Source organism: Choloepus didactylus, chromosome 18 (genome assembly GCF_015220235.1).
Source record: "Choloepus didactylus isolate mChoDid1 chromosome 18, mChoDid1.pri, whole genome shotgun sequence".
Classification (NCBI taxonomy): Eukaryota; Metazoa; Chordata; class Mammalia; order Pilosa; family Megalonychidae; genus Choloepus; species Choloepus didactylus.
In genome coordinates this window covers 47,570,665-47,588,623 of record NC_051324.1, presented here as the reverse complement: position 1 = coordinate 47,588,623, position 17,959 = coordinate 47,570,665, and the positions used below count along the sequence as shown (strand labels likewise).

General features: G+C 45.5%; 1 protein-coding gene and 1 long non-coding RNA gene across 6 annotated transcripts; one reads left to right on the top strand and one right to left on the bottom strand.

The window, feature by feature from the left end:
* The first annotated feature begins 1,540 nt into the window (after positions 1-1,540).
* On the top strand, positions 1,541-10,336 carry SNX11 (sorting nexin 11). 5 transcript variants are annotated; one of them, XR_005212589.1, is made up of 8 exons: positions 1,541-1,766; positions 4,925-4,979; positions 5,411-5,497; positions 5,814-5,914; positions 7,215-7,310; positions 7,524-7,736; positions 8,456-8,798; positions 9,601-10,336. XR_005212589.1 is itself a non-coding variant. In XM_037808265.1 (7 exons), exons 2-7 carry the CDS (start codon positions 4,938-4,940, stop codon positions 8,745-8,747), a joined length of 831 nt encoding a protein of 276 aa, XP_037664193.1. In that variant the 5' UTR covers positions 1,541-1,766; positions 4,925-4,937; the 3' UTR covers positions 8,748-10,336. The 5 variants fall into 5 exon arrangements, 4 of the variants coding, with proteins under 4 accessions (XP_037664193.1, XP_037664195.1, XP_037664194.1 ...); XM_037808265.1 differs by having other exon boundaries at positions 8,456-10,336; XM_037808266.1 differs by lacking the exon at positions 1,541-1,766 and adding an exon at positions 1,786-4,254 and having other exon boundaries at positions 8,456-10,336.
* Positions 10,225-17,881, bottom strand: LOC119513251. The gene is made up of 3 exons (XR_005212591.1): positions 17,826-17,881; positions 17,620-17,726; positions 10,225-10,297 (listed from the first exon to the last, which is right to left on the bottom strand). It is a non-coding gene; the product is annotated as an uncharacterized LOC119513251 (long non-coding RNA).
* Positions 17,882-17,959: the final 78 nt, after the last annotated feature.

Genomic DNA, 17,959 nt, shown 5'->3' with positions numbered 1-17,959 from the left:
TGTGTGAAGCAGGAGTTTATTTCAACCAAAATGACACAGCAAAACAGTGTGACTGGGAAAGCAAAAAATACAAGAATCTAGCTGTCTTTTACTAAGCCAAACATTAAAGAGATTTTCAAAATTGTAATAAATGCAGCTCTACACGCTTGTTTTTTGTTTTGGAAAATATAGTTATGTTTCATAAAATATAACATTAACATGTAATGGTTTATTGTTTTAAATGTGTTAATAAATAAATGTTTTTAAATTTCTCCATTTTAATTTCTAATTCGGTGAATATCCCACAAACAAAAGCTCTTTGGGGTCCTTAATTTTTAAGAGCGCAAAGGGATCTTGAGACCAAAAAGTCTGAGAAACACTGCTTTTGGGTATGTGCAATAATCACTTTATACATGATGTGAGAATTAGATTAAGTTTAGCTTTCACACAGGGTGGGGGCAGCTCAGAGGAATGACAGAGGGTCAAGAAGCCAAGCTATAATCAGTGGCCGGTCCTCCTGTTTATCTGCCCACTGTCCTTGCAAGGTGGAGACTGGGGTGGGGGTGGGGGGGTAGAGGTTCCTAAAATAGCTTCATAAGTTGTTACCAAACTAGCTCAGACTGGCTGCCCAGTTAAAAAAGGAAAGAGGGGTGGAGACTTGTTTCATATGTTTGGAGTTTGTGCAGGAGACTTTTTTCAAATGTTTCCAATTTGGGTGGGCTGCATGTTTCAAATTTGCCCCTACTAGTTAGGCTTGTCCAATAGAATGTAACCTTTGAAGTATCCAGCCACTGGAGAAACAGGGGAGGGACTTGCTAGTTAGGCATAGGGAATAAATACTGCTGAGTCTATTGTTCTGTGCACCAGCCCCCCAACATTTTGGTTGGGCACCTGTTCTTGCAAGATCCTGAGTAAATTCTTTTTTTCTCCACAATTGTTTCTCACACATGAGGAAATTGAGATTGTTACAGAGATTTAGGACCAGTTCAACCTCACTCTCTAGGGACCCTAAAGCCAGAGTTCATATTTGTGACCATAACTGTTTCCTTGATATCTTTTTTTAAATTATCTTTAAACAGGTTGCTAAAAAAGGAATTTCAACAACATAAAAAAGAAAAGTCTTCATCATAGTCATTTTTCTTTCTTACTAACTGTGATCCTTCTTTGGGCCTATTTCAGCGAGTCTGGTTTTCACTCTGACAACCTGAGGTTTCACGAATCTCTGTGAGTCCTCCGCTGGGGAACTGCAACTTATGGGGTTCAAATGGGGACTCTCCTGAGACTTAGTGAAGATCCAGGAATGTGGGCGTTTTCTCCCCGGAACTTCCCACACTCAAGAGTGCCCTTTCCAGAACGCAAACAGTAGCACTCTTCACACGCCTTAGTTCTCCCGGCCCACTTTCAGACCTTTAAAGACGCTCCCTGGCCACTGATTGACTGGGCCCGACACGATGGGCGGGACACGGCCCTCGATTGGACATCTGAGCCCATTCGCCCTCCCCTTACCCGGCACTAGCGCCCACTCTCGGCGGCCCAGAGTGAGTCCCCTACTCCTGCTGGGGGCACTTGGGCCGGGCGGAGCCGCTCTTCCCCGGGAGCAAAAATCTCCACTGAGAACCCCGACTTGCAGGGGTGGGGCGCCTCAGGTACCCAGGATTGGCTCGTCGGGAACTATCTCCCGTCGTGCACTGGGGCACCGGCAACTCACCCGGAAGGAGAAGCCGCAACCGTGGCTATGTGGTGGGGGCTCCGGTGGTGACGCTGTAGGGAGTGGATGTTGCTATCAGGTGAGGAGGCGCGTGCCGGCCTGCTTGGGTAGAGGGTGCCGCTTAAACTTGAGCGGGTTCAGGAGGGGTCGCCGGGGAGTCGGTGCTGCTCTCAGATAGGAAGCCACGGGCTTAAACATCAATTGTGGTGTTTGGGGTGGGGATCCCGTTGGACATCCTGGGGAAGGGACTGGCACCTCCCAGGATGAAGGTGGGGGTTTGCTTGGGAAGCAAGGAAGGAAACTCAGTTTTGCAGCTTATTTTAAAGTATAAGGTCTCTTTCTTTTCCACTCCCCAAACTTAATAGGAAAAGGAGAAAGGATGTGTGGCCCTTTTGCTCCTCCATTAAAAATGGAGGAGTGGCCGGATTAAAAGGGTTTGGGGACATTTATCCAAAAGTCTAGGACTAAGGAGTAGTGGCAAGTATTTCACAGGACCCAGAAGACTCCTGCGCTTCTTTGTGGCCACCTTTATGACTTACCTTCCAAGTGAAAAGAAGAGCAGGTATCGGTTCCATCCCAGTTTACAAATGGACAAAGGGATGGGGCCTCTTGGTTGAGGTCACATAGTACTTGGTGAGACAGAGGCGCTTCCTATAAAAAATCTGTGGTTGTTTAGGAAGGAGAGCTTTTTGAGTTCTCATCTCATCTGGCATCAAGGGCTCAAGAATGAGTAAGAAAGGATGGGAGGTCCGGGGCTTCAGTCTACTTTTATCACTTGATTTGTTTTTTTAACCTGTCTCTTGAAGTAGTTTAGATGGGAGAGAAAATGGGGGGCTAAAGTCTTGAATTGCCACCTTGAATAGTTACGACACTGGAAGGCTTTACAGTGAATCTACTTTGTAAACAGCAAAACATTGGGTTCTCCTCAGCTGGAGATCCTGTTGCTAGTACAGGTGAAGAAAGTAAAGGATATGTGACTGATTCAGTGCTCAGTGGGTTATGTAACTGAGAGGGCTACTGACTCTGTCCTTATATGGATGACACACAGACCCATCTCCTGGATCATAGAGCTAAAATTAAGAACTTCCTACTTTCCTTCCAAGGGCAGAACTGAACTTTATTTCCTCCTGAGAAGTTGTATCTATGGGGAAGAAGTTGATGGAGAAGAGTAGGTGCTGAAAATTATTAGTTGGAATCTAGGTTTTTTGTTTTGTTCCAGTGTTTTTTTTATGGAAAGTTACACCTGAAACTTTCTTACTGTATTGTCTTCTAAATTTAGACTTAAGTATATAGCATCTTGGAGGTCCTAGGTTTTTTGTTGTTGTTGTTGTTTTTTAACACAACTTATAACTATCTGTTTCTAAGGTAAAATAGCCCCAAAGGAAAGGAGAGGATCTTCAGCATGGAGGTGGCATGGTGCAGGGCCCTAGAGCAAGAAAATGGGATGACCATTTAGTTATATGCTATATATACCTTTCAATGCACAGGAGCTGTATGTGCTTCTGTGAGTGTGTGGATGACTAGGATTTCTTTGTCATCATCTTTCCTACGGGTTATTTCTGTGAAAAAAAAAAAAACAGTTTAGAATATTTAACTCTGCTCCTGAGTGCAAATACCTGAAAAGAAAAGAAAACAAAAATTTAATCCGAGGAGGTTAACTGTTCATAGAAAGTCTGCCTGCTCTTTTTGGTCATGCCATTTTCCTACATCTGGGATGTTACATGTTGGTTGTGATAGAATTGGAATTTCCTAACTTTTTGTTCAGGATCCCTTTGAGGTGGTAGCTGCATCAGAGGAAAAATTAGATTAACAAGAATGCTGTTTGAGATGGTATTAAAATCACAAAAACTTGGTTTTACTCGACAGTGTAATCCAATTTTGTTATATACCATGCAGCTATGTCTCTGCGTGCAATGTCTGTCTGCAGAGAGACCTTGTGGGATATTGGAAAGAATCAGAGAAGCTGTTTGCTCTGCTAATTTCGTGGTGTAAATGAGTTTCCTTTCTTTTGAAACGTTAACCTTGTGTTAGCAAAACATAAAATAGAAGGAAACTCATTACACACTCTTCTAATGGTAAGGCAGAACTAATCAGAGAATGTGTTTAAAATTAATTGTGGGACTATAAAAATGGGGAGGGGGAGAGAGAGAGCTTAGAGGTAGTCTTGTTTTCCTGGGAGCCAGCCCAGATCATTTGTTGGCAGTACATATTGGCTGAAGTCAGTTTTTTTTCCAAGGTAAATTGGAAAGGGAAATTAAACCTTATTGTTCTGCTCTTGAGAGAGGAGACGGAGGTGGAGGCGGCAGCCAGGGTGGATGTTGTTGGAGTGGTTCTAGGAGTAACAAGATTAGTGCTGTATTTTAACAGAAGGTGACATCATGGGCCCCTTTGGACTTGCGTAACCCTGCGTTGCAGCCTTCATGGTCCCCTTGTTGGGGTGGGCCATGTTGCTGCACGTGTAAACTGCCACATTGGGGAAATCAGGGGTGTAGGCTTTAATGAATCTTTACAAAGGAGCAGAAAGCATCCTGAATCGACCTGTGCAGCTGTGGAGTGCTTGGACAGAGGTACAAACCGGATGGCATGTTGAGAGAGGAAATGATTAGAGCTATTGGCTCAGATTACAGAAAGTGGATTACATAAGGGAAGGTTGCAACTGGGCAACCCACTCGGGTGCTCCCTGGAGTGTTCTAACTCTATGATTCACTTGTGAGAGATGACTTCGGTTAGCAAGACAAAGAGATAGTCAGGAGCATTGCTGATGGGGGGGAGGGGGCGGGGAGGGCTTGGTTCTCTCTAAACAACCAGGAGGGGGCGATGTTAGGCTCGCTTTCAAAGCTGTGATCTTTCAGAGTGCCCACAGGATACTGCTATACCTGCAGCCTTCAGGCCAGAAAAGTTCTGCAAATAAACCTGCCTGTTCTGGATGTCTGAGACAAACACTGCACGGACCCCAACATGCTTTGGGGAGAGGTGGCCTAATTGAGGGTCCTAGCCGTGGTCTGAGGAGGGAGGCAAATCCCTTAGGGTATTTAACCTAGTACTGATCTAAAGATGGGGTTGTTTTTGTTTTGTTTTTTTTTTTTGCTTCCTCTTATGTCTTACACAAGAACAAAAGAAATCACTTGGGTTTCCCCAAGAGGTCAGTTAGAATTTTTCAGCTTTTGCCCTGGTACAGAGTAATGAGATAGAGGCATACTGACCATGATTGTTCTCCCATCTTCTGTCCCTCATCAGATGTTTTCTTCCAATGGGCTTTTGGTGTAAGATGTCGGAGAACCAAGAGCAGGAGGTAAGAGTGTGGTCTCCAGGGAACAGGTGGGTAAAAGTTGTAGAAGGAATTTGGCAGAAGGGAAGGTACAGAGATGTAAATCATTGTTCATTATTTCTCTTTCTATACTAATAATACCTTGGTGGTTCCTGTGAATTTAAAATAAGGTCAGTAGAAGGAAATCAGAGGCATTGCTGGGAAATGAGGTTCCATTTTGACTAATTTTTCCATTAGTTGGAATGTACTAGAATGTGGGCTTTAGGAGGGCAGGGATTTTTGTCTCTTGTTCATGCTCTATCCCCAGTGCCTAGAACAGTGTGGGTGCTTAATAAATATTTGTTGAATGAATGAAAGTTGATGCTATCTGAGTGGGAAAATCTGGCAATCTGTGTTCTCAAAGTTTCCTTAGTATGTGGCTGAGCTGAAGCTTAGGGAATATTTCTTAACTGCAGGAGGTGATCACTGTGCGTGTTCAGGAACCCCGTGTGCAGAATGAGGGCTCCTGGAATTCTTATGTGGATTATAAGATATTCCTCCATGTAAGTGCGTCAGGCTTCTTTATTGAGGTCAACACCCTGCAGGGCTGAGTGGCTAGTGCTGAGGTGGGACCTGTTTGTGGGTGTTGCTGGCAGACCTGAGACAGAAGACTTAGAAGAAAAGGAGGGAGGAGAGGAAGGAAGGCTTGGGGTAGGCTTGAGAGTAGCTTTTGGACCCTTGGCTCCAGTTTGAACTGCTGATCTGGAAGGTACAGGTCCATGGCTTGGCGGCTTGGGTCCTAAGTGAGACTGATGACGGGGAGCTCATGTAAGCTGGGTCCTTCTTCACTAAATGCTCTTCACGTACTTCCTCCTGTAGACTAACAGCAAGGCCTTTACTGCCAAGACGTCCTGTGTTCGGCGCCGTTACCGTGAGTTCGTGTGGTTGAGAAAGCAGCTACAGAGAAATGCTGGTTTAGTGTGAGTTTGTATCTTGCTTCCTTCTTGGGTCTGAGGCTGGCTTTTTAGGTGCTTTCCTGGGAACTGGAATTTACAATGGAGAAAACTTACAGCACACATTAAAGAAATTGGGAAATGTGTTCTGAAATTATGTTTTCAAGTCAGTGGAAGAAGTAAAGATGAAATTCTCATTTCTAGTATTTTGACCTAACAAAGCCATAAAGCCATAGAAACATTGAAAATATTTTCTTTCTTTTTTTTTTTGTATACATATTAGTCTAGGACTAAATAAATGTACCTCTAGCATTTTAAACCTGCTTGTTACTGGTTATCAGAAACTTTTAAGTACCTGGATTTATTTGACAAGTGGTGCCCTTTTTTCTTTTTTTCTTCCTCTCTTCTGTCTTTCCATCCGTCTTTCTTTCTTTTAGTGCAGAGCCCCTTCTCCAGAGGCATACCAGATTGAGAGCCTTAGGAAAGGCAGTAACATTAATTCTTCACTCCCCCCCATAAGTTCTAAAAGTGGAGAGAATTAGAACAGTGATTCTACCTCAGGATGGTCTCAGAATGCTCAGTGGTGACAGGTAGCCTGTTGAGTGATGAGCCAGTTAGTTAACATGTGGGAATGAAGGGCCGTTGTCTTAGGTCAGGCCTTCATAAGGTGGGTGAACTCCCTGAGCTCCTCTGACAGATTGTACATCCTCTAGGCAGCCTGTGGTTTTTAAGAAAATATGTGCCATACTCATAAGAGTGGCAAGGGCAGCTTAAAGAATTTGCAGATAACTTGCTGCAACAACTCACCTACTTTTAGAAAATTCCAAGCATGTGACTTTCTGGGACTGGAGTAGGTAGTCTTAATTTACACAGAAGGACCCAGCATTCTCTATATCTCTGTGTACAGGTTTCCTCCTTTTTAAAATAATAGTTGCTGGTAGGAATGGGTTTTGTAAATAATGTAGTATAGCAATATGTGCTTTGGATCACAGATTTGGTTCAAATACCAGCTCTGCTGCTTACTAGCTGTGTGTCACTGGGATATTTACTTAACCTCTCTGATACTGTTTCTTTACTACTCAAATGGAGACAGTAATATTTTTCTTATGGGGTTTTTGAGAGGATTAAATGAAATATTGTTTATAAAACATTTAGGACATTGCCCAACATGTGGCATGCAGTCAATAAATATTAGCCCTCCCTCCCCTTATTAAATGTTAATTGCATTGTGTTGGACCTCTTTTCAGGGCATTTCCTTGATCAGGGGCTGGAATGACTGTCTTGTATGTTACCGTTTTCTTGTGTGTTACATTATATGACCCCACAGGCCTGTACCTGAACTTCCTGGGAAATCGACCTTCTTTGGCAGCTCGGATGAGTTCATTGAGAAGCGACGACAAGGTCTGCAGCACTTTCTTGAAAAGTGAGTGGGTGTAACAGGCTGGTACTAGCTGCCTGAGGAGGGTACTGGAGTGGGGTGGTGGTAAGGTACCACCCAGGATGGGCCCCTTCGCACTTAGGCATGTTTGTGGTAGGCCCCTTTCTTGTACCTCAAGCCAGAACCCTTTGGAGAATGGGTATGGAGAGCAGCCCCTCAGGGTGATGCTCTGTGTTGGGCCTCCTGTGTTTACCCCAGGGTTTTGCAGAGTGTGGTACTCCTGTCAGACAGCCAATTGCACCTCTTCCTGCAAAGCCAGCTCTCTGTGCCCGAGATAGAGGCCTGTGTCCAGGGCCGAAGCCCTATGACTGTTTCGGACGCCATTCTTCACTATGCTATGTCAAACTGTGGCTGGGTCCAGGAAGAGCGGCAGGGCTCCTCTCACCTGGCTAAAGGAGACCAGTCAAGGAGGTAATAGAAGCTTTCTTTTTGAGAAACTAGGGGCTAGGATTACTGGAACCCAGGCCAGTGGGGCATCCATTTGATAGGGAGTGATGCCACAGTGTTGGTGGCCTCTCAGAAGAAGCCTCTTCTGCATGTGCATGGTTCTCTCATCCTGAGTGGATCTGTGTTAACCCGCCATTGGGTAGCAAGCACTCCTAGTGAAACCTGGGAACAAAGGGGAGGACTTTTGTATTTGTCCTGTTCTTTATTCCTTTCCCTTCTTTTTTAAATAACAGTTCTATTGAGATAGAATTTACATACCATAAAAATTCACCCTTTTAAAAGATATAATTGATTATTTTTTAGTATATTCACAGAGTTGTACAACCGTTAGTCACCAGAATCAGTTTTAGAACACATCACCCTAAAAGGAGCCCATGCCCATTAGCTGTCACTCCCCTTTCCCTCCAACCCTTGTCCCCGCAGCCCCTGCAAACCACTACCTTCTGTCTGTGGATTTTCCTATTCTGGACATTTCATATAAATGGAATCATATGATATGTGGTTGTTTGTGACTGACTTCTTGTACTCAGCATACTGTTTTCAAGGTTCTTTCACATTGTTATGTATGTTGGAACTTCATGCCTTTTTATGGTGGGATATCCCAGTGTGTGGATGTATTACCTTTTTTTTGTTTGTTTGTTTCATTCATGCCCTTCTTTTTTTCCTTTCCTACTCTTTTCCAGTTGCTGCTTTCTTCCAAGACCTGGTAGGAGGAAGTCTCCCTCACCACCTCCTAGTGAAGAAAAGGACCATTTAGCAGTGTGGGCTCCTGTAGTGGACTGTGAGGCTCCTTCCTTGGAAAGTCCTGCTCTCCCATCCCTCTCCTCATTGTCATGCTGTGATTTTGCAAGACCTGATGAGGAAACCTCTGCTCTTCAGCCTGTGAGAAGGGCCACGGGAGGGGACAACTCAGCCCCTTTGTCTCATGCTGTGCCTTTGGACCCTGGTCACTTAGAAACAGTCTTGGAAAAGTGAGCACTGGTCCAAGCTCTGGATTCTGCTCCAAGGCAGATGGAGAAGAATGCAGTAAGGAGAATTGCTTGGGAGGGTTGGAGCATAGAGCTGGGATCTCCGAAGGTTGAGCTTAGTCACCAACTTTGCCTCTGTTTGGTTTGGTTACACAGAGGTCTGTTGTGACAAGTCCTCATGATTCCTTCATAGGAATCAACACTGTACAGATGTTTGTAAGTTAAGAATCTGGCTCAGGGGCTGTTGATTTTTAACAGAACCTCATATTTACTCTCCTGGAAGCTGAGTTTCTTCAGATGTGTGTTTATAGATCTAGGAGCCCCATCTCAGGTGACTGGTTTTGGGTACCTGTAAGTGGCAGACTCTAAGCTGCCATATTGAATATTGTCCCAACGGGGATGCTTATGTAGTTTTATACCCATCTTGGTGGGTTCTGTTTTTGCTGCAGCCCCTGGTGCACTTTGTTTCTGGGAGGCTGACCTCTTGGCTACTCCTTGAGTGGACAAGACGGTGAATAATTTACTCTCCCACCTCCTTGTTTTTTCCTTCACTAAAAACGACGCTTGGAACTGCTGTGACTCCTGTAGCTGGAGTTTCCAGTAGATCCCAAGGCCCCAGCCTGGCTTGGGCCTGGGACCCATGAAACAGCTCATGTCCAACCATAAAAGAGAGGTGGTGGGTAACAGTCGGGGGAAAGACAGCAGCTCCACTGGACCCAAGAATCTTTGTGGCTTTGGAAAAAGCTGTTCTGGGCTGTTAACCATTGCTTCTAGTTATAAAGCAGAGACTGGCCCTCTTGTCTACAGGATTAGAGTGAGCTCCTTTCTTTTTTTAATCCTTTTTTTCTCCCTTATGACAGCTCCCTGCCCTCAGCGTTTCTGCCGCCGCGGGGTCCCTCTGCCGAGTTGCAGGGAGGCTGCATGTTCAGTCCAGTGGGGCACAGGGGCTTTGTTTTGCTCCTGTGCGAGGGCTCTGGGGATGGAGATGAGGAACAACACGCCTGCCTTCAGACAATGAGGTGCTCGCCCTCCTGCTGCTGTAATTCCTCTCCACCGAGAGCCAGAGCTGGTAGGAGACAGTGCTGCTGGTGTTCCGCGCTGCTCTGCACTCTGGTGTCTGCGTGTGGTTCTTCCCCCTCCCCCCCCCACCCCGGCCAACCCACCCTGTCTGTGGGCCCTTTAACTGCCAGTCTAGGCTGTGGGACTGTCATGGCATTTAGTTGAGAGTTGAGGGGCTTTGGCCTGAAATAAAATTCAAGTATTTAAGACTGTTGTTCCAATTTGTGTCTAACAAGCTGTAGCAGAGAAGGAGGGGAATGAGGGCTGGCAGTCGTTACTTTCATAAATCATGAATTTATCAATGTGGAAATAATGGTTCAGAACCGTGCACTGCAGCTCTCCTGCATTGTGCGTGCAACTCAAGTTCACCACTGGAGGAAGGATTGTCTTCCAAAGAGCCAGGATCCAGCTCTTCTCACAGTTTTGGGCATGAACCTTGTTAGGTGTAATTTACCTGATGCTGCTTCCATTCTCACAACCTGTCTGAGGTGCCAGGTGCTGAAAGAGAAATAAAGTTTGTCAACAGGCAGATGCAAAGCCCTGGCTGGTACTCATCCTTCTTTCCTGCCCACCTCCCCTGTGTCTCTCCTTTATATGATGCGGCAGAGCAAGGCACAATAGAAAACCCACAGAGGCAAATCCAAAATGTCAAAAGAAGTTCATTTAAAAGAGGAAAAAAACTCCATACACAACCCTCACAAAAACTCGACAGATGCTAAGCTAATGGCATCCGCTCTGCTGATTGGTGGGGATGGTTCATGAATATTAATGAGTCCAGTGCTCCAAATGGTGCAGCTGTGAACCCAGCTGTGCCTGAAGCTCTCTGATCTCGAAACTTCAGACAGGAGCCGGAGGTGGTCTGTATCAATTCCCTACTCAGCCAAAAAACAGCAAGCTGGTTTGGCCTTCTTCTGTTCTCCCCTTTTCTTCCTGGAGTTGGTGCTCAGCAGCTAGTTCTGCCAGCAGGATAGGCTGCTGGGACAGCAGGAGCCATTCAAAAACATGGATGTAATTTTTCTGACTCCTGGCTTTTTTAATGATCCATTAGCAGCAGTGCATACAACAGCACCTCAGTTAATCTAAGGCCAGGCACCATCCCCTTATGGTCTTGAGCTGAGTGGAGGCCATGGAAGGGGCTGCCTTAAGAATGGCAAGAGTTTTTTCTAATATGGGCCTGGGGTTACTAGAAAAACAGCAAAGATGCATTTTCCTCTCCACCCAGGCAGTGCCATTTACCCTCTCGTATTTGTTTTGTCCCTCTGTGCTCAGATCTAGCCACTGTGGCTGATAACCTCCATATGGAAGGTGGGAAGTGGCAGGGAGTGGCCCACTGGGTTGGTTTTACAGTGTAAGCGTTTTTTGTTTTGAATTTGGTTTGGGGCTGGTTCTGTACTTGATTTAGTCACTTTTCTTCTGACAGCTACTTCCATGGCCTAAGGCTAGTCATCCTATTACCTAGGATAAGTGAACCCAAGCTTATGAGTTTTGTTTTGTTTTTGGTGGGAGGAAGTTTGTGGATGGGGGGGTCGGGGTGGGAGGAGTTGGGTTTTATTATATAAAACTAAATTTGTTAATAGGCTTATTTTATAGCTGAGGAAACTGAGCTGAGCTTGGTTTTGAAAACACATTTTTAGATGGTTGTAGAGTATATTCATATGAGAGACACTTTACAAGCTCTCTAAGGCAAGCTTTTTATAAAAACAACACATAACACACAAAAGAATTAAAACCAACACTAAAGAAAAAAAAATTCCCTGTAAAGCTTTTCAGAGTTTTTCTCAGACCTCAGAGCTCATCCGCAGTCTTCAGTGTTTTGACTACTAATGCCTTAGATCCACAACATCAGTCCTGGGCATCCTTCCCTTTCCAGTAGCTTTGTGTGTGTGGGTGATCATTATCCCCACTTTAACCATCTGATTGAGCGTTGTTAGCTTCATGTTTGGATGTGCATTTGTTTAAATGCTGAAGATTCTTAATCTAGGGGTAGGGAGGATGCAAGGTGGGGCTGGTGGGAGAATGGGAACAGACCAGCTCCCACTCCCACCCGGCCTCACAGAGGCTGCAGGAGCTTTAAATTGGGCGCTGGAGTGGCATCTGTGGATTGATGCGTGAGCAGCCAGCTGAGACGCAACTGAAGCCAAGAGATAACCAGCGTAGCACGAGATAGCTACTTCCTCCAACACTGGGCCCTGATCCTAAGCCGCCCCCTCCCTGGCAGCCCTCTGCACAGAGCCTGGTTCAAGGTAACCTTTCTTTGAACTGTGGGTGAGCATCCCCTTTCCCATTCTCCTTACCATGACATCTTTCTTGAGTGTTTCCTCTTACGTCTCATCGCCTCCTGCCCCGGTTCTCTCTAAATGTCCTGGGAACTGCTACAAAGTCCAAGTGTTCATTTGGCTTACTAACAGCAGCAGGAGCCAGTTCTGGCATTTTATTAGGGAAATAACGTCTAGTTCCGCCTTAGCTGTGGCTGGATATAGAGCTGGGAAGCTGGACCTCCAATCTCAAAAGATATGCTAACCGTGACCAACGTAGGTTCACAAGGGTAACAAGAGCCACACTCTTTAGGAGACAGAGCGCTTCTGACTCCATTAGCAGAGTGAATCATTTTACTCCCCTTCCATTCAGGGGAAATCTGTTCTGCTTCCGTGAGCAAAGGAGGAGAAAGAAAAGGGAGACTTATACAGCAGTAAAAAGGGGCATGAGGAATAAGTATGGAGAGAGAAAACTAGAGTGGGGAAAATTAAGAGATACCCTGAAAGTCCTTAAGTTTTTTTCCCCGGAAAGTGGGAAACAGAAGAGATGCTTCTGTCATCTTTGAATGATGGGAAGCATCCCATATATATATGTATATAGTCCTCATCAAAACTTCTTACCCATGGCTGTCAAGTCTGTCCTTCCTGCCCTTCAGCCAAGCACTTTTTCACACTGTTGGTTTGGAAGGGGCCAGCTTGTTTAGATCCCACTGTGAATGCTCTTGCCCTGCATGTATTCCTTCCCTGGTGGCTGTGTTGGTATGGGAAGCCAGGCCCACCAGCAGCCTGACCCATATCCCTCCAGCAGAAAGCCCAGAATGGTGAGCACCCAAGGCGGTTTGTTGGTGGCAATGCAACCTGCCTGCTAGATGCTACGAGACTTAGATATATTCTACCAATTAGGGCACATCTGTTCAAAATGCTGAAAGGCGGGCACTGTCTCTTTAAGAGCCATCCCACTCCTCTCCTTGAGTGATGAGGGCTGGGAGCACAAGGGAGTCAGATGCTGATTAAACAGTCCTACTGCCGAGCTCTGTTAGAAAATTACTGTAATTATGATCTAGTCCCAGCAGAGGGATGAGTTACAATCCTGCTAATAACCCTTCCAGGTGTCTCCAATGCAGGGCCCCTGGGAGGCAGCATTGGCAGGGCTCTGGCCAGCACAGGGGCCACTGGTGCCCTCCTCTCGGGCCTGTGGAGGGCAGGACAACTAAGCCACTGGCCCCTTGTCCTGTTTGGGCCTCCTGAGAAGGCAGCATATTTTGCTTGGTGGTTTTTTGTTTTGTTTTATTTATTTTTTGGTTCTTCACAGAGCTCCTGGGAGTCATTTTAAATGAGAAAACCTTCCCCCTAAACTAAAATGAAGGATCAGGAAAATCACAGCAGCAAGATGGAAATCTGTCCTGAGTCTCCCCACGTCTGCCTGGGGACTGCAGTCAACACCCGCGATGGGCAGCGCACTGCACCAGCCCCACCCTGGGTAAAGCTGGGGAACCAGAACAGTCCCCTTTCAGCTGCAGTGTCTTCTGCGATTGTGTTTTTATGTTCCTTGCTCTGAAATAGAAGACAGCATTTCACTCAGTCCTGATCAAGAGTTGCAGTCTTCCCTTTTAGATTCTGCCACAGAAAAGGGAAATAAGGGATAGCAAGCACTTAGCTCTAGAAACGCGAGACTTGCTGTGCTGCCGCTGTCAAAATCAGTGAGTATGGCCTTACTCAGCCACATCATTTCCGTAGTCCATGGCTAATAGCTGCAGCAGCACAGGTGAACAAATCTCAGAGATGCTTGTGGGGCATAGGGGCAGGCTTGCTGGTTCTTAAACCCTGAGGGATTCGTGGTGTTTTTATCTTCCCGACCCAGCCATAAGCTTCTCCCCACCACTGTAAACCAGTGGTTAAGGTAAGACTTTTAGAAGGCAAGGCACTTTCTCTGTGCTTGGACCTAAGCATGCCCCAAATGCCCTAAGACAATGGTTTTCAACCCAGAACAACACTCCCCGCCTCCCGCCCCCAACACACACCTGAGGGGCATTTAGTAAAATGTCTGGAGACATTTTTGGTTGTCATGACGGTGGGGTGGGGTGGCGATGACGAAGGAGGGTTGCTACTGGCATGTACTGGATAGAGGTGTGGGATGCTGCTAAACTTCATACAATTCCCCCCACAACAAAGAATTATCCTACCCAAAATGTCAATAGTGCCGAGGTTGGGAAACCCTGCACTAACACAATGAGTTAATAATCTCAAAGCTCCGTCCCTCTAAACTTCCATTGCTCTGCACTGGCACCAATGAAGAAATTAAAATCTCCCGATGCCAGGTGCTTTCCCAGAGGTGGAATATGTTAGTGTCAGGCTAGCATGGCATCTACCCCTGGTAGGCATCCGGTAAATATAGGTGGCATGTGTGCCACCTTGATGATTCGAGGCAAATCGATGCCAGTGTCTGTGGGTAAAAGGGAAATGTTCATAGCTTGTTTTCTGTTCTGTGATCAGTTGTGGGGCATAAAAGGTGGCCAGATGCTCACCATCAGGTTGAGAGTGTCTGCAGTGGAACCAGATGCCCTCTTTGAGGACCAGCACTAGAAACCTTGGAACTCACTCCCATCACAGGAGGCAAGGAAGTGGCTTACTATTGCCTAGTGACACAAAGATGCTTCCTTCAGTGGCTCTCTGCCAGGTGGAGGGGCGGCTGGCTATGATGGGTCCCCAGGAGGGAACTGAGCACATACAGCTGCTGAGAGCCAGCCAGCCCCACAAGCGGCTTGATGCCAGAGATACCAGGCCTCACAGAATGGCCCACACACCAGGCAAAGAAAGTCCAGTTGGCAGGGTTTGCATAGGAACCTGACCTGCAGGGGACAGGACTTCATTAAAAGGATGGTGCCAAACCTCGCACCAGGTGAGCCAGGTATCCTCTCCATCTGCCGCCCACTGCCCAGCTGACTAGGCAGCCCATTCTGCCTTAATTTTAGGGTGACCACACATCCTGGCTTACACCTGTGGTCTTGGCATCATTGTTAATCGCTCCGCCTTTCACTCTCAAAAGGGTTTCAGTTTGGGAATAAATTATATGGTCATCCTACTAATTGTGCCTCCATTTCCTCTAATATAATAGGTTTTTTTTTTTTTTTTGCCATTATATTTCTAGGATATTTTTGCACAAAGTGGGCTACATCTTAAAATGTATCAAAAATTGAATCCCAAAGAGTTGCAGGAGAACAGCTGTAATTTATTTGAAGGGAAAAAACGCAGCCTGTTTTCCGAACAGTTTTTGATAGGGAAATAGAATAATTGAAATCTCTTGAAAAAGAATAATCTCTTTTTAGTTGCAAATTGCAAACTCCCTACCCGGTCTCCTTAAATACTAATGGGAAATGAAATAGCCGGGCAAGAAGGAAGGGGGAGGAGCAAGGGACTATGGTAATCCACAAACTAGAAAATTAGTTTGAGTCACTGGGCTGTAGAAGGGATAATCCTCTCTATAGAGGGTTGCTTTTTCTAAAGTCAGCTCCACAGATTTTTCTGGTGCTCTGGAAATTAACATGGTGCTCTGGGAATTGACAAATCAGTGCCACTCAAGATCTATCCCTCCAGAGCCGCTCCTGGTAGGGAGACAGGTGGGGAAGGCTTTTTGGCTAGGGATAAAGCACCTCTGTCCCTGGCATCTGAGAGTTTTGTAACAACATACTTTTGTGGCTGTCCTTTATTCTTTGCTTCTCTTCATCTCCATCTTTCTCAGATTGGTTTTTAAAGGCGGGAACACACCCCCCCTCCACCCCCACCCCCCCCAGTTGCACCCCCACACCCACCCTGCCAGGCTCTTTGCATTGCCTCCACTGCTTTGTTGTGATGCCAGAGACCAGCATGAAATTGGGATTTTGAAAATGTCTCACTGGAGGTTTCTAACTGCATAGAACGCGAGTGATTCAATAAGCAAAGGTCTTTTATTTCATTTCTTCTTCCACAGCAGATTTTGTGTGATTTTGGCCAGATTACAACCTTTCGGCTCCTCTTTGTCACCACTTGCAAAAACTAACCAGGTATAAACAAGGTGGTGCAACTGAGCAACCTAATGTGCTAAAAAAAAATTAATGAGTATGAGAAATCCAGGCTATTCCTTTTGTATTGTATTTAGATAAAGTATCTGTCTCAAAAACAAAAATAAAAACAAAAGGGAGGGCCCCATCTTTTGTTACAGCTTTCACTTAAAAGTTATTCAAATTGTCTCAATTTAGGGAGTGAGACTTAACAGCGATCCTCTTCTCCAATTTTTATTCATCAGAAGAAAAGATGTAGTTGGTTTGGAATTAAATATAGATTTCTAAGAGGTAAAACAGATGATTGTATGGGAAGATTTAATATTGAAGTAACAGCAAAACAATGTCTATGCTATTTTGCTATGTGAGAAAAGAAAACACACTAGAAAAAAATACACTTTTAATGAAAAACAAATGAGAGATTCCTTTCAGAGCATTTAGTATTCTCAGATGTCAGCTTGGACAATACAGGTCAAACTGTACCACACCAGGTCAGATCATCCATTGTGTGTCACTAAGTTCTGCATGAATTATTATGTGAAAGGCAGGTATTCATTTGCTTTTTAAATTTAGAATCTTAGCTTTCTTATTTTCCTTCCTTTACACAAAATCAAGGAGGAAACAAAATAGCTTCCCACCCTTGCCTCTCTCCTATTTCACATGCCAGAGCGATTAGTGGCGATTAAAAAGCCATCCTGTGTATAATGTGGTTAGTTAAGTGGTATAATGCCCCAGTTATCCAGTGAGTCGCAAGCAGTGAGGTGGAGATTTGGTTAGTGGAGTCAAACAGAGAAGTGGTAATCTGATTAGCCAGTTGCAGTGTGGGACTGTTGGCTAAAATGGTGGCTTTCAAGTTGAGTGGGGAGCAGTTTTTCCGGGGTGAGGTTTGCCTCCAGACAGACTGTAGGAATCTGCTGTTTCGAAATGGTCTCCTCTCGAACTTTCCCCTGACTGAGAATACCCATCGAACTTGCCCTATCTATTCCTGCATGTAACAGTGTCAGAGATGGCCAGACCAGATTCCCAATCAGTTCATTTGCCTATAACTTTTAAGGCCAATTTGATTTATTTTTCCACTAAGTTGTACAGCTAGAAGGGCCAGAGGTCTGAGAGTGGTCCCACTCCTCTGGGGGGGAAGAGGAGCCGAAAGACCTTTACAGTGTGACAAATGGTTGTTTTTTCTGGTCTCCAGGACTAGAATGGACTATTGCACTAAGGGTGGGTGGCAGGGGTGTGGTGGTAGGAGAACGTGTTTTAAATGCTGGAAGCGAATGGCAACGCTATTTCCAGACCACTGAATTGTGCAGGGAGTGGAGAGGTTAGTTTGACCTTGCTCCCATCCTGCCCCAGATACCTGTTCCTCTCCTGGTGTCCCCTTTCCTGGAGAGCCTGTCAATCACAGGACAGTGGCACAAAGGTATTCTCTCCTCTTAGCCACCCAGCTTCCAGCCTTGGGTCCCTGGGCATGAAGGGGCCCCTGCTGGCTCTTTGCTCTTCAACACTTGAGAACAATGCCCATTGTCCTTACCTGTAGGTTGGGATTGGTGCAAGGGTAGCTAAAACCAAAGGCAATTGGTTCTCTTTGATTCATCTGCTCATATGCTGCCACCTAGTGGTTCCTATGCCTTCAACAACCTGTGAAAATGGAGGAGGTGCTATGGGTGGGTAATTTTGTATTACATCCTCTCTCTTTCTCTCTCTTCCTCCCAGACCTAAGTTGTTCCCCTTTCTTACCTCTTTCTTCACCACATATACATAAAGGCTTCCAGTTTTGCTCCTGGCACAGAAGATCTGGAAATGAATGGCTGGCATAGAGGATCTTTTGAGAAACTTGGAATCCACAGATGACATCCCCATTTGCTCCCTAA

Excerpts from the sequence above, each read along its gene's own strand:
- SNX11 (XM_037808265.1), top strand. The coding sequence starts at position 4,938 with ATGGGCTTTTGGTGTAAGATGTCGGAGAACCAAGAGCAGGAG. Across the intron at positions 4,980-5,410 it reads CGGAGAACCAAGAGCAGGAG|GAGGTGATCACTGTGCGTGT; the intron begins GTAAGAGTGTGG and ends TCTTAACTGCAG. Across the intron at positions 5,498-5,813 it reads ATTATAAGATATTCCTCCAT|ACTAACAGCAAGGCCTTTAC; the intron begins GTAAGTGCGTCA and ends TTCCTCCTGTAG.